This window comes from Mustela nigripes, chromosome 2 (genome assembly GCF_022355385.1).
Source record: "Mustela nigripes isolate SB6536 chromosome 2, MUSNIG.SB6536, whole genome shotgun sequence".
In the NCBI taxonomy this organism is placed as follows: domain Eukaryota; kingdom Metazoa; phylum Chordata; class Mammalia; order Carnivora; family Mustelidae; genus Mustela; species Mustela nigripes.
In genome coordinates, this window is record NC_081558.1 from 5,652,669 (window position 1) to 5,666,381 (window position 13,713).

Genomic DNA, 13,713 nt, shown 5'->3' on the forward strand with positions numbered 1-13,713 from the left:
TGCCAATTTTGTACCTTGCTGAATCCCCAGTGCCTGGAAAAGTCCCTAACACTGAGGAGCTGATGACAAAGATGAGGTGTCCCGGAAGCTACAGGCAGGAGGATGTGGCCAGTTCAGTAAACATATCCCAGAGAAACCCACAAGAGATCCACAATCTGGGCTCCGCGGGGCAGGGAAGCCACAGCACGGGGGAAGCCGTAGGGTCAGAGGCCAGATGGTTGTGCTGAAGCCCCAGTGGCGGCCGAGGTTCCAGAGATCCTCACTTCCAAGAATGCTGATAGTAAAAAAACAGCCGCCCGTCCTCAGTCTGGAAACGTTCTTCGACAGACACGCGGCCCTCCCGGGACATCTGGGACCTCTCCCGGCTCATCCCGACTCCATCAGAACTGCTGCTTCCCCTGGGGGTCCGAGGGAGTGCCTGTCAGCGCTGATGACTGTTTCGGTTATCGGAAGCACCATAACAAGCTATCCCACAAATCGGTGGCTGAAAACACAGCAACCTATAATTTTTCCCAATTCCGTGGGTTGATTGATGTGGTTTCTTTCCTGGCCTCAGGAAAGAATTACCCAGGGTTGTTGGATTCGCATGGAAAACAGCTGGAAGGGCCAAGAGGAAACTTTGCTGGGGGAGGTTGGCTGGACCGCTTTCCCATCCTCATAGCCTGTCATCCTCACGAAACCAAGCCAAGGTCTCTAACATGGCAGCCCGCAGCATCCCCAGGAGCATGAAGGCGGAAGCCGCAAGGCATGCTGGGGCCAAGGCTGGTAAGTCACGTGGAGCTGCTGCTGTACACTGATTGGTTAAAGCAAGTCACGGGATCAACGCACATTCCGGCGGGATAGAGCCCAGAGACTCCACCTCTGGTTGGGAGGAAGAACGGTCACATCTAGAGAAGCAGGTGTAGGCAAGAGGGAGGAATTTGTGGCCAGGATTTTTCAGTCTCTCACAACAACTGAGAGAAGAGTAGCTGTGGTGGGAGCTACATGACCTTGGATCGGAACACCAACACTTCTTGGCTGGGAGGCTTCTGCGAGCCACCTCTCTGAGCTTCCGGCTCCTGCCATCATGGAGAAGCAATCTAACCTTACCATGTTGGTAGTCATCTTTTTAGGTTACTTCCCAGGAAAACGAGTGGCAAATCAACAATTCTTAAATCTTTCCCGGCAGGCTCTCTCCCTGAACGTGGGTAATTTCATGTACTAGGGGTCCCAGTGGACCTTGGATGGCAATGAGAGAGGATGATAATGTCAGTGATAAGAACAGCTACCTCTTGGGACGCCTGGGTGGCTCAGTTGGTTGGACGACTGCCTTTGGCTCAGGTCATGATCTCGGAGTCCTGGGATCGAGTCCCGCATCGGGCTCCCAGCTTCATGGGGAGTCTGCTTCTCCCTCTGACCTTCTCCTCACTCATGCTCTCTCTCTCACTGTCTCTCTCGCAAATAAATAAATAAAATCTTTAAAAAAAAAAAAAAAAAAAAAAAAAGAACAGCTACCTCTTAGGGATCCCTGCTAGGCTGTACGTGTTATTCTGCTGATCTCTCTTTTCTTTTTTTTTTTTAAGATTTTATTTATTTATTTGACAGATGGAGATCACAGCAGGCAGAGAGGCAGGCAGAGAGAGGGGGAAGCAAGCTCCCCGCTGAGCAGAGAGCCCGATGGGGGCTGGATCCCAAGACTCTGAGACCATGACCTGAGCAGAAGGCAGAGGCTTAACCCACTGAGCCACCCAGGCGCCCCTCTGCTGATGTCTTGACGCAGACTAGGAGTCTTTGGGCCACCCCAGAAGCAGAACTTAAGACTTTGAAATTTTGTAGCTTATTTGGGAGATGATTTTTTTTATATTTTATTTATTTATTTGACAGAGAGAGATCACAGGCAGGCAGAGAGGCGGGGGGCGGGGGGAGCCGCTCTCCACTGAGCAGAGAGCCCAACACCAGGCTTGATCCCAGGACCCTGAGATCATGACTGGAGCCAAAGGCAGAGGCTTTAACCCACTGAGCCACCCAGGCTCCCCCATCTAGAGATGATTCTAGAGGCCCCAGGAGGAAACTAAGAAATTGGGACAGGGAGGAGAAAGAGTCAGTTCAGGGTGTGCTCATGAGCAGGTACTGCTGACTGGAGCTCAGTCCCCCTGGACACCTCAGGAACACAGTGGAACATGCAACTCAAGAGTTATCCTGACCCACAGGATCACCTATCTCTCTTGCACTGCCAGCCTGCCCTCCACTTGGGTGAGAGCAAAAAAACCTCCAGGTGTTTACAATAAGAGAAGTGATGCCAAAGGAATGTGGACAAGGCACTGACAACTCTTCACTACTGCCATTTTGTAGAGGGGGAACTCACGATGTCGAGTGAAATGGCCAAGAATCAACCCCAGGCTCTTCTTTCTCCAGAGTCCTGCTCTTTACCACTCTGCTATACTTCCAGTTGAAGTTGTTGACTTCAAGTTGTCTCTAGTTCAACAACGTTTCAAACCAATATTCGCCCTCCCCTGACAAACTTCAATTATAAGATCTTTCACCTTCTATGAAATTAACTCAAACTGTATCAAAGATCTAAATGTAAAACCCAACACTATAAAATTTCTGGGAAAAACATAGGAGAAGTTTTTGGATTGGGGAAAGATTTCCTAGATAGAACACCAAAAGTAAAACCCAAGAAAGAAAAATGGATATATTGGAAAATGTAAAACTTTGCTCTTTGAAAGACGCTGTTAAGAGAATGAAAAGAAAAAAAAAACCGAGGAGAAAAGATGAGAAAATCACATATCTGATAAAAGATTTGTTACCAGATTATATATAAAAAAACTCTCAAAACAATAAGAAAAGAACCAATCCCTTTTTATTTTTTAAAAATATTTTACTTATGGGGCGCCTGAGTGGCTCAGTGAGTTAAGCGGCTGCCTTCGGCTCAGGTCATAATCCCAGGGTCCTGGGATCGAGGCCCACATCAGGCTCTCTGCTCAGCAGGGAGCCTGCTTCCTCCCCTCTCTCTGCCTGCCTCTCTGCCTGCTTGTCATCTCTCTCTGTCAAATAAATAAATAAATAAATCTTAAAAAAAATATTTTACTTATTTATTTGATAGAGAGAGACACAGCAAACCAGGGAACACAAGCAGAGGACTGGGAGAGGGAGAATCAGGCTTCCTGCTGAGCAGGGAGCCCGATGCGGTTCTCTATCCCCGGACCCTGGGATCATGACCTGATCCGAAGTTAAGCAGTTGCTTAACCAGCTGAGCCACCCATGCACTCCAACCAATCCCTTAAAAAAAAAAAATTCATGAGGTGCCTGGGTAGCTCAGTGGGTTAAAGCCTCTGCCTTCGGCTGAGGTCATGATCCCTGGGTCCTGGAATTGAGCCCCACATCGGGCTCTCCGCTCAGCGGGGAGTCTGCTCCTCAGGCCCTGCCAGCCTCTCTGCCTACTTGTGATCTTGTCTGTCAAATAAATAAATAAATAAATTTTTTAAAAAAAATAATAAAGTGCTTTTATTTTATGTACATTGAATTAGCATTGTAGGTATCTTGGATATTTGCAGTTAAGGTAGGTGTCTTGGAAGGTAGTTCATTTAATCCAACTTAGTGAAGCCTGTATCCTTTACATACCGACAGAGACACCGGCAGCAAACAATGAAGCCATATTTCTAGACCAGGCAGTGCTGATTTGAACAAACACAGCGAGACTGACAACCCTGGCCACACTTCCTTGGACGGCTCCAGTAGAGTTGCTCTCTCAGACGGAACGAGGCAACCTATTTTTTTAAATGGGCAAAACATCCAAAGAGACAGGTCACCAAAAAAAATACTCAGATGGCAAAGAAGCATAGGAAAAGATGCTTCACATCATTAATCATCAAGGAAACGCCAATTAAAAATCACACTGTGCTAATAAGAGGATGGCCAAAATTAAAAAGACTGACCGTGTCATGTGCTGGCAAGAATGTGGGAGGAAACGGGACTCTCACTCATCGCTGGTGGGAATGAGAGATGGCACAGCCATTTTGGAAAATAGTTTGGCAGTTTCTTAAAAAATGAAACATACTGGGGCGCCTGGGTGGCTCAGTGGGTTGGGCCGCTGCCTTCGGCTCAGGTCATGATCTCCAGGTCCTGGGATCGAGTCCCTCCTCAGGCTCTCTGCTCAGCAGGGAGCCTGCTTCCCTTCCTCTCTCTCTGCCTATTTGTGATCTCTCTCTGTCAAATAAATAAATAAAATCTTTTGAAAAAAATTAAACATACCTACCATATAATGCAATTATCCACTCCTAGGTATGTACCCAAGAGAAATGACTGCATATACGCACGACAATACTTACTCACAAAAGCTCACAGCCATTTTATTCATGACAGCCGTAACTGGAAACAACTCCAATGTCCCCTAGCAGGTGACTATAGAATCACACTTGTAGATTGACGCAATGAGATTTTACCCAGCAGTGGGAAGGAAGGAAGTGTTAATGCAACACGGAGGAATGTCAGAATAGTTACGCTAAACAAATGAAGCCAGCCTCAAGAGGCTACATGCTGTATGGTGCCATTCATACAAAATTCTAGAAAACGTAAACCACTCTAAAGATAAAAAGCAGGTCAGTGGTAGCTAGGGGATAAGGAGGGAGGCTTACCAAGCAACACAGGAAACTTTGGATGGTCATGGTCGCATCCATCATCCACATGCATTGTGGTGTTAGGGGGGTTAGTCAAAACTGTACTCTTTAAATATGTACAGGTTAGGGACACCTGGGGAGCTGAGTTGGTCAAGTGTCTGACTTCAGCTTGGCTCATGTTCCCAGGGTCCTAGGATAGAGACCACTGTCAGGCTCCCTGCTCAGGTGGCAGTCTGCTTTTCCCTCTCCCTCAGGTCCTCCCTGCCTCACTCATTCTCTCTCTCTCTCTCTCATAAATAAATGTTGCTGTTGTTTTTAAAAGCACAACCTTTTGACTTAAAACCATGAGGTCTTAGTTGCCTGTTGTCTATGAACAGGACCAAGATCATTTCTAAAGGAAATCTTTGGGTCTGCCATTGAAAATTCCTGCGGGTGTGTGTGTGTGTGTGTGTGTGTGTGTGAAAGAGAGAGACTGAGTGTCAAAGACAGATGCTTCCCAGTATCCATTGAAGCCTGAGGCTAGCCCCAACTGGTGCTCCACATTGGTCCAGTGATACAGGACCACGGCAATGTCTTTAGTAAACGGGAACACCATTACATTAAATAATATCCTGTACTTGTATGGTAAATCAGATATCTCACAGTACATTCACAGCCGTCTTCTACATCGCCACAGAGACCTAAAGAATTGGGTAGCAAAAGCTTTACCACCTGTTGATGCTAAAGATGAAGAAATGGGGTACCAAGAGAGTAAGTTATTTTCCTGAATATTGGTGACATTTTGCATGTCCTGGTTTCTATATGAGGCATAGTTTTCCCCACTGTACTTAAATGATTTCCTTTGGGCTCAGGATTCTCACTTAGAGAGAGAGCGTGCCAGGGACAGACGCCTCCTGGGTATCTACCGAAGCCCGTGGCTTACCTCTCATTCAGCCGGCTTCTCTCTGTGGTCTCAAACTCAATGCTTCTAGAAACCTGCTAAAAGCACCCCAACAGTGGGAACGGCCATTTGCTTTGAGCTAAGGTGAGCCTGCTTTCCCTAAAACCATACCTGACCATGAAGCTGTCCACCTCCGCCCACTGGCAGAAAATTGCCGCTGTATTTATGGAAAGTTAGATGGGGACTTGGTTGACATGTCTGCTGGAAAGATTCCTCTGAAAGAATTTGCAGCGCATTCCCAGATGCCTGACCCTACTTTCCTGGGGCATTTATCAAGAATCCAGTATCTCTGGCTAAATTTTGTGCACCAGATTCATCTCTTAAATTCATGTTCCCTTCCTGGTCCTCATTTCTCCTTTGCCTCTGTCTTTTCATCTTTTTTTTTTTTTTTAATTTGAGAGAGACAGAGAGAGCATGAGTTGGGGGAAGAGCAGAAGGAGAGAGAGAAGCAGAGGGCCCGCTGAGCAGGGGGCTTAATGTGGGGCTCTATCCCAGGACCCCTGGTTCATGACCTGAACCAAAGCAGATGCTTAACTGACTGAGCCAACCAGCTGCCCCACCCTCTGCCTTTTCATCTTCTTTTATCATGTCTGTCTCACATTTCTTTCTGGAACAAGGTAGGAAAATAGGCACTGAATTTAAAAAAAAATTTTTTTTAAGGTAGAGATAGTGTTTGTTATTTCTGAGGGTTGTTCAGAGGATTTGGGAAGTGGGATGTGTTCACGCATCTACAGGAGAAACTGGAATGTGAGAAGTGCTTGATAAAAGAATAATATTTGTCCTTCTTGGTAAAGCGCACTTACCAACCCACTGCCCAAGCCTTTTATCCTGTTTGACTTTTCTTTCCCTTTTTTTTTTCTCGTGGCACTCATGACTTGTCAATATATGACATTAGGATTCTCACCCTCAGCCTTATTGACATTGGGAAGATCACTCCTCGCTGTGGGGGGCTGTCCTGTGTGTTAGGGGATGTGTCACAGCATCCCCGGTCACCACTCCCTAGATGTCAGTAGTACCTACCCTCCCAAAACGTGATACCCACAAATGTCTCCAGTCACTGACCAATGTCTCCTGGGGGGCATAATCACCCCCGGTTGAGAACCACTATGGTATATAACTTACTTTTGCATTATGTTCATTTTTTATTTGTCTGTCTCTCTTTACCCCCACCTAGAATGTGTGCTCCAAGAAGGAAAGAATTTTGGGGCATTGATGTACACACAATTCCTTGATTGATGCCTGGCACACAGTAGCTGTCCAATATTCACAATATTTACTGGAAGAATTAATGAACAGTTAGTGGGTTTTATGCCTGGGGATGGTCCCTGGGCTTGGTGTGCATAACCTCGTGTCTTTATCTCAACATCCTTTAAGGGGAGGACCTGTCACTGCCCCCCCTTTTCCCCTCAGAGGAGAAAAACTGAAGCTTTTTTTTTTTTAATTTCTTAACCCATTTTCTTTCTCATTTATTTATTTGACAGAGAGAAATTACAAGTACACTGAGAGGCAGGCAGAGAGAGAAGGAAGCAGGCTCCCCGCTGAGCAGAGAGCCCGATGCGGAACTCGATCCCAGGACCCTGAGATCATGACCTGAGCTGAAGGCAGCGGCTTAACCCACTGAGCCACCCAGGCGCCCCAAAACTGAAGCTTCTTGAAGTTACATACATACACCCCCACTCACCCACCCAATAATAGAATCCAGAAGCTTAGCTGGCCACCACCCAACAAACATCTGTGTTCTCCCTTCTGGCCAAGAAGAGTTGAATTAAGGTCAGGGTCAGCTTCAGTCTCCAGAAACCTGCAGGGAAGTTGAGGGGGGAAGCTGAGCTGGCCTGGAGGGGCCAGAGCTAAGGGGGCTTTCTCAGGAACTCTCGGAAGGGGGCCAGAACCTGGCTGGGTTCAGTCTGTTTCTCTCTGGAAGAAACCAGGCCCCAGACCTATAAGAAATGGGGGTGAGCTCCAAAATGAAGCCCCCAGCACCAGTCTGGAGATGTTGCTGCAGCTGTCTAGCTAGAGAGACCAGGACTGCACACGCATGTGCACACACACACACACACACACACACACTCTCTCCCCACCCCTCTTCACTCCTTCTACCCCACTCAACCCTCTTCTACCCCTCACCTCTGATTCCACTTCCCCCATCCCCCCTTCATGCTTACCCTTAAACAGGCCCAGACCAGAAAGGGCCCAGCCCTGTGATTGGTCTCTGGGTCCCAGTACCAGGAACTGAGAGGAAGGAGATGGGAAGGAAGGAAAAGAGTAGGCGGGACCGGGAGGGGGCGACATTTATATCTATGCCCAGGGCTGGGCATCTGCTTACCATGGACACTGTCGGGTACAGCAAGTGGGACAGCAGGCTCGAGGAAGTCCCTGGAGGTATGGGCAATGGGACTGCTTCACGGGCTTGGGTCTTTCTGGTCAGTGGTTTGGGGTTTGATGGGGGAAGGGAGGTGAACAGCCAAAAGGCAGTCCAAGTATTGGGTGCAGAAGAGACACCACAGGCGCCAGAATGAGCTGGATCCAGATTCTTTTTTTTTTTTTTTTAAAGATTTTATTTATTTGTCGAGAGAGAGGGAGAGAGAGCGAGCACAGGCAGACAGAATGGCAGGCAGAAGCAGAGGCTTCCTGCTGAGCAAGGAGCCCGATGTGGGACTCGATCCCAAGACGCTGGGATCATGACCCGAGCCGAAGGCAGCTGCTTAACCAACTGAGCCACCCAGGCGTCCCTGGATCCAGATTCTAATTCTAACTCTGCCACTTGGAGCTCCTGTGACCATGAGCAAATTACTTAACCTCTCTGAACCTCAGTTCTTTGGGAGGAGCCCAAGCGCCCAGAGCTCCATCCTCGGGGCCCAGAGACCCAGGGCGGTCCTGGAGCAGGAAGGACCCAGGAGTTCATCTGTGTTATCCCAGGGTACTGGGGAAGCTGGGGACGGCGACTCCTCTTCCTGGGCCTGCTTCTGGTGGTAGCCACAGTTCTGTGGGCCCTCATTCTGAGCGTCCTAGTTTCTAAAGGTGAGTGACCACATAATGAGGGGAGGTTGTGTCAAGCCACCCTGGGGACATAGACCTTCCCTCTGTCTCTGGACGCAACAGCTGGGTCCCAGACCCCAGCCTGGGTCTGAGTGTGAACGCGTGTGAGCAGTCTGTGTACATCTTTGGGCTGTGCGCACCCAGATGTGTATGTCAGTGCGTGCATGTATGTGTGTGCATGTCCCCATGTGTTTGTGTCCCCTGGGTGTGTGCACATCACGTGAATGTATGCCTACCCGCCCCTTCTACGCGTCCCAAGACGGGGCCCCTGCACCCCCTGCTCAAGGGGGGAGAATGCCGGAGTCCCCGGTCGCACCTGCAGGAGCCTCTTCTCCACAGCCTCCACCGAGCGAGGGACGCTGCTTGGCCACCAGGACCTGCTGAGGACAAACGGTGCGTGCGGAACGGTACTAGTAGCCACCCCCCACCCCACTCCACCCCCCCCCCGCCCACGTGGTGTGCGGGGCCGGAGTGTTTAGGATCCTGGAGACAGGGTAGTGGGTGGTCCGCGGTCCCGGGGCCTGGTCCCCGAGCGGGGAAGGGTGTCCTGTGAGTCCCCGCAGGTGACCGGGGTGTTTGTGGGGCGGGAATCCTTCCAGCCTCCGAGCAGACCGCGGCGCTGGGCAATTTGAACCAGGAGATCCGGGCCTGCAACAGCTGCTGTGAGACTGGCGTGCTGGGGGCGGGGCTTGGGCCGGGATTGGAGGAGGCGAGCGGGGGCGGGGTCGGGGGGCTGGTGGGTGGCCGACCCGTGGGTTACTGACGTCTCGCACGGGTCCTTCTCTCCGTTCCCCGCTCCTTCCCAGGCTTGGGGACACAGGCGCTGCTGCAGAGGACACGCACCGAGCTTGGGGAGGCGCAGGCGAAGCTGATCCAGCAAGAGAGTGCCCTGAAAGAACTGAGCGATCGCGGTGAGAGGGGGACATCGCCTGGACCCCTGATCCGTGATCCCGGCTGTCATTCCCATACTGACACCTATCCTGGTTAGGGTTACGGCGACCCTAGACCCTATCCTGTGATCCTGACCTCTGACAGCTGGACTCTGATCTTGACTACAACTCCTGACCCCAACCGCAACTTGCCCCGGACCAGCTAGAACAGTCCTTGACCGCGATTTCATTCTTGACCATGATCCTAACCATGGACGTGGATGCTGACCTTTAATCATGACCCTACTCCTGACCCTGACCTGACTTATAATCTGAACTCCCTTGACTTTGCAGTGACCCAGAGCTTGGCTGAAGCGGGCAGGGACCGCGAGGACATCCGCAGTGAGCTATTCAGGGCTCTGGAGGCCGCCCGGCTGGGGAACAGTGAGCAAGACAGAGGGGAGAGAGGGAGGGACAAGTGGACCTACCTGTGGGCCTTGGGGTTCCTTGATCCGCACTATCCTGCACCTTGACCTTGGCCTGTTCTCTCTGCCTCCGCCTCTAGACCTCTGGGGTCCACTTCCTGCCCCCTCCCCACCCTGGGTTTCTTCCGTCCGCTCTACCAGGAGCAGTTCACGTCTTTGACTCTCGCCACCACACAGGCTCCTGTGAAGAGTGCCCCGAGTCCTGGCTGCCCTTCCAGGGCTCCTGCTACCTTTTCTCCGTCCAGCGGGCCACATGGGAGGAGTCGCAGCGTAACTGCGCGGGCGCGGGCGCGCACTTGGTGATTGTCGGGGACCTGGAGGAGCAGGTGCGCAGCCCCCAGCGGTCGCAGGCGGGAGGCGGGATTCACCTGAGGGAGGTGGGGTAGGGGGAGTGGCGAGGCCACTCAGCCGGCTGGGTCTCCCTTCCCGAGCAGGGCTTCCTGAGTCGGAACACGCGAGGCCGCGGTTACTGGCTGGGCCTGAGGGCGGTGCGCCGCGGGCGCACGATCCAAGGCTACCAGTGGGTGGACGGAGTCCCGCTCAGCTTCAGGTGAGGCCAGGGACTTGGGGAGAGGGACAGGTCAGCTCCTGCGGGAAGTGCGCTGGCCAGATCTCAGGGACTCGGTAGGGATGGGCGGCCCGGACCCCAGGACCTGGCTGAGGGTTCAATCCCGGGAGTTAGAAAGTGATGTCGCAGGTGCGTGCTCACATTAAACCCTCAGGGTGTCTAGGTTAGACCCAAGCAATAAACAGGGTAGATCCTCAGGGCTGCACGCCAGGCCCATCTTGAGCGCCAGAAACCCCCCCCCCCCAACAACCCCCTGCAGCCACTGGAACATGGGGGAGCCCAATGACTCTATGGGGCGTGAGGACTGCGCTATGATGCTGCGCACGGGGATGTGGAACGACGCGCCGTGCGAAAACGAGCGGGACAACTGGATCTGTGAGAAGAGACGCAGCTGCTGACCGGTGTCTGCGGCCGTACCCACCGCCACCCCACCCCAGGGAGATCGCCCTAGCAGGTCACCGTCCTGGTGCCGGCCACTGCCATTGGTTCCCCCTCCCCCTCCCCCCGCCCGGCGCCCTGCCCTCCCCCAACCAGGTCCACCGCCCACTACTGTGAACCGCCCACCCACCCACCCCAGGCAGGTAAAGGCACTGGGACCTCCACTCCAACCTCACTGCAAGCCTGCACACAGACATAACCCAGCCTCCAACCCCACTCAAATCCCGGCTCCTGAGCCAGTCCACGGACCCCATGCCCCACACCCCCCATCAAAGTAGGGCAACTCAGGGATGGAGCTGTTTGGTTTTCTTGCATTACCCACCCCTCCCCCACTGGGAGGCATCACAGATAGGGGTTTTGTGAGCTGTCTTCGAAGTCCTAGGAAGCATCAATAAATCCTTGAGAAATGAATCTGGGTTCATGGCTTTGGTGAGCTGTTCCAAGTTTTATCCCAGAGACCCCAGTATCAGCCCTGTGAGTGACCCCGACCTCTCTAAGTGACCTCCTGGCCCTATGATGCTCCAAAGCTCAGTGAGTAACCTGTATTTGCCCAGGACAGCTGTCAGGCTCTAGGGACAGAGGAATGACTCTGACCCAGTGCTCCTCCTTCTGATCTAGCTGGGCACAGGAACAAGGTGATCAGTGACTCCAAGGAAGAATACACGAATGCCACGTGGTGCATTTGGAGAAGCCACACCTCTAGGGAAGGACCCTTGCTGGAATTCTGCAGGGGTGGCCCCTCCTTGAGGACACTGTCACCCCACGGTGGTGACCTGACAGTCTGAGACAAGGCTCTGAAGCAGGTGGGAGACGGGCTGTCTGCATCGAAAGAGCACGTCTCTCTGTCCTAAGACAGGTTCTGTGACCACTGGATGGACTGATCCCATACATCCCAGAGAAGATGGACTTTTTGAGAAACCATGGGATTTGCAAGCAGAGGGTGTTGGGGTGTGTGAAGTGTAGCTAAACCCATTTGGGGGGTGCAGAGTATCCTGAGTCTGGCTTTATCAGCTGGGGACTTTTGATCTGAATTCACCCTGCACTCCCAAAGTTTCCTGCTCCCATCCTGGAGATCTGGGGCTCTCCCAGAATTTCCAGTGGAGACAGGTCCAACTGAGGGGAAGGACAGGCTAGCAACCTTTAGTTCTGGGCAGTCTTTGAGAGCCCCCAGGCTGCCCAGCCATGAGAGCACCAACTGAGCAGGCAGAAGAGGGAACAGCACCCAGACTCCCTAACCAAGGGAAACCTTCCAGTGAACCCCAGTCCTCTGGGTGCTCTATGACTGCCGCCCAAAGCGAGGCACTAACCAGGACCAGGGGCCACCTGAGTCCTGGACAGATAGCATACCTACTAGACTGTTGGCCAGACTGATGGATTTCCAGACAGTCAGCTTGGAAGGGGTATATGAGTTTCTGGGAGCCTCTGTAACAAATGACTGCCAGCTTGGTGGCTTAAAGACAACACATATTCGCTGACAGTTCTGCAAATCAGAAGTCCAAAATTAGATTTACTGGGCCAAAATCAGGGTGTCACCAGGGCCAGCCTCCCTCTGGAAACTCCAGGGTGGTAACTGTTTCCTTGCCTTTTCTAGCTTCTAGAGCTTCATTCCTCACATTCCCTGGCTCATGGCCCCTTCTTCCATCTTCAAAATCAGTAGGGCAGTATCTTGCTTCCCTGATCATATTGCCTTCTTCTGCATCAAATCTCCCTCTGCCTCCCTTCCTATAAGGATGCTTGTGATTGCAGTTAAGACCGACCCAGGTCTTAATCCAGGATGGTCCCTTTAATACCAAGGCAACTGTGGCACTTTTAACACCCTGAGTTAGTGCAGACCACCCACAGATTAAAGGCACTGTTCCTAACAAGAGTGTCTGTCCTCACTGCAGACACAGGCTGCGAGTTTGGGGGCGCTATCGGTCACCCACACTTCGGACCCAATGATTCTGACCAACTGATACAAATTCAGAGGCTCTCACAATTCCTTTGGTTCTGTAATTCACTAGAATAACTCACAGAACTCAGGAAAGCTCTAGAAAGGACACAAATCCACAGTAGCCAAATGAAGACATCTATATGGTGAACAGGGTCATGTCTGTACCAACCACAAAGCTCCTCTGAGCATTGGTGTCCAGAATTTTCCTTGAGATTTCATTTTGCAGGCGTGGTTGACTGAATCAGGGGCCACACGATTGCCTCCATCTCTAGCTCCCCTCCCCTTCCATGGAGGTCAGGTGGTTGAAGGTCCCACCCCTCCTGGTTGGTCTTTCTGGCATGACCAACCCCCACCCTGAGCCATCTCCTCAGCATAATCCAGGTGTGGTCCAAGGAGCCCCCAGGATTGATGAAGACACTCTGATCACTCAGAAAATCCCAATGGTGTAGATGATGCCTGCCAAGAGCAGGGAACCAAGACCCACCAAACTCTTTAGTGTCCACATCTTCCCACCTCTAAATTCCTACTCACCTCTGCAAAATCTCTGTTGCTATATAAGATAGTGGCCAAGTTCCAGGGATTAGGACGTGGATATCTTTAAAGGCCATTATGCAGCCTCACACAAGACATGATCGACTGACAGACATGTGGCTCACAGTGGGGGAGGCAACCAGAACACCAGTCCGGTGCCTGCGTACTCGGTGAGTTGGGTCAGTGACGGTCTGGAAGACTCACCGATTCCAGTCTAACTTACCGGCCATCGGGAGACCCGTGGCCAACTGAAGAGCCACAGAGACAGACTGACAGTCCGCAGTCAGCCTTTAAGTCTGGCTGACACCCTCAATG

General features: G+C 51.7%; 1 protein-coding gene, 1 long non-coding RNA gene and 1 pseudogene across 2 annotated transcripts; 1 reads left to right on the forward strand and 2 right to left on the reverse strand.

Moving 5' to 3' along the window:
* Window positions 1–3,566: 3,566 nt before the first annotated feature.
* On the reverse strand, window positions 3,567–3,997 carry LOC132009602 (small ribosomal subunit protein uS14-like; annotated as a pseudogene).
* Window positions 3,998–7,844: 3,847 nt separating this feature from the next.
* CLEC4G (C-type lectin domain family 4 member G) lies at window positions 7,845–11,345 on the forward strand. The gene is made up of 9 exons (XM_059387702.1): window positions 7,845–7,917; window positions 8,455–8,556; window positions 8,914–8,967; window positions 9,174–9,236; window positions 9,381–9,485; window positions 9,798–9,887; window positions 10,106–10,254; window positions 10,363–10,478; window positions 10,756–11,345. Exons 1-9 carry the CDS (start codon window positions 7,863–7,865, stop codon window positions 10,892–10,894), a joined length of 873 nt encoding a protein of 290 aa, XP_059243685.1. The 5' UTR covers window positions 7,845–7,862; the 3' UTR covers window positions 10,895–11,345.
* LOC132009679 (uncharacterized) lies at window positions 8,467–10,099 on the reverse strand. Its single transcript, XR_009402033.1, has 4 exons — window positions 9,932–10,099; window positions 9,339–9,472; window positions 8,891–8,951; window positions 8,467–8,550 (listed from the first exon to the last, which is right to left on the reverse strand). It is a non-coding gene; the product is annotated as an uncharacterized LOC132009679 (long non-coding RNA).
* Window positions 11,346–13,713: the final 2,368 nt, after the last annotated feature.

Bases quoted from the DNA above. Each gene is read 5' to 3' on its own strand.
- CLEC4G (XM_059387702.1), top strand. From the start codon at position 7,863: ATGGACACTGTCGGGTACAGCAAGTGGGACAGCAGGCTCGAGGAAGTC. The intron at 9,237-9,380 runs GTGAGACTGGCG...GCTCCTTCCCAG, and splicing joins CCGGGCCTGCAACAGCTGCT to GCTTGGGGACACAGGCGCTG. The intron at 10,255-10,362 runs GTGCGCAGCCCC...CTTCCCGAGCAG, and splicing joins TCGGGGACCTGGAGGAGCAG to GGCTTCCTGAGTCGGAACAC.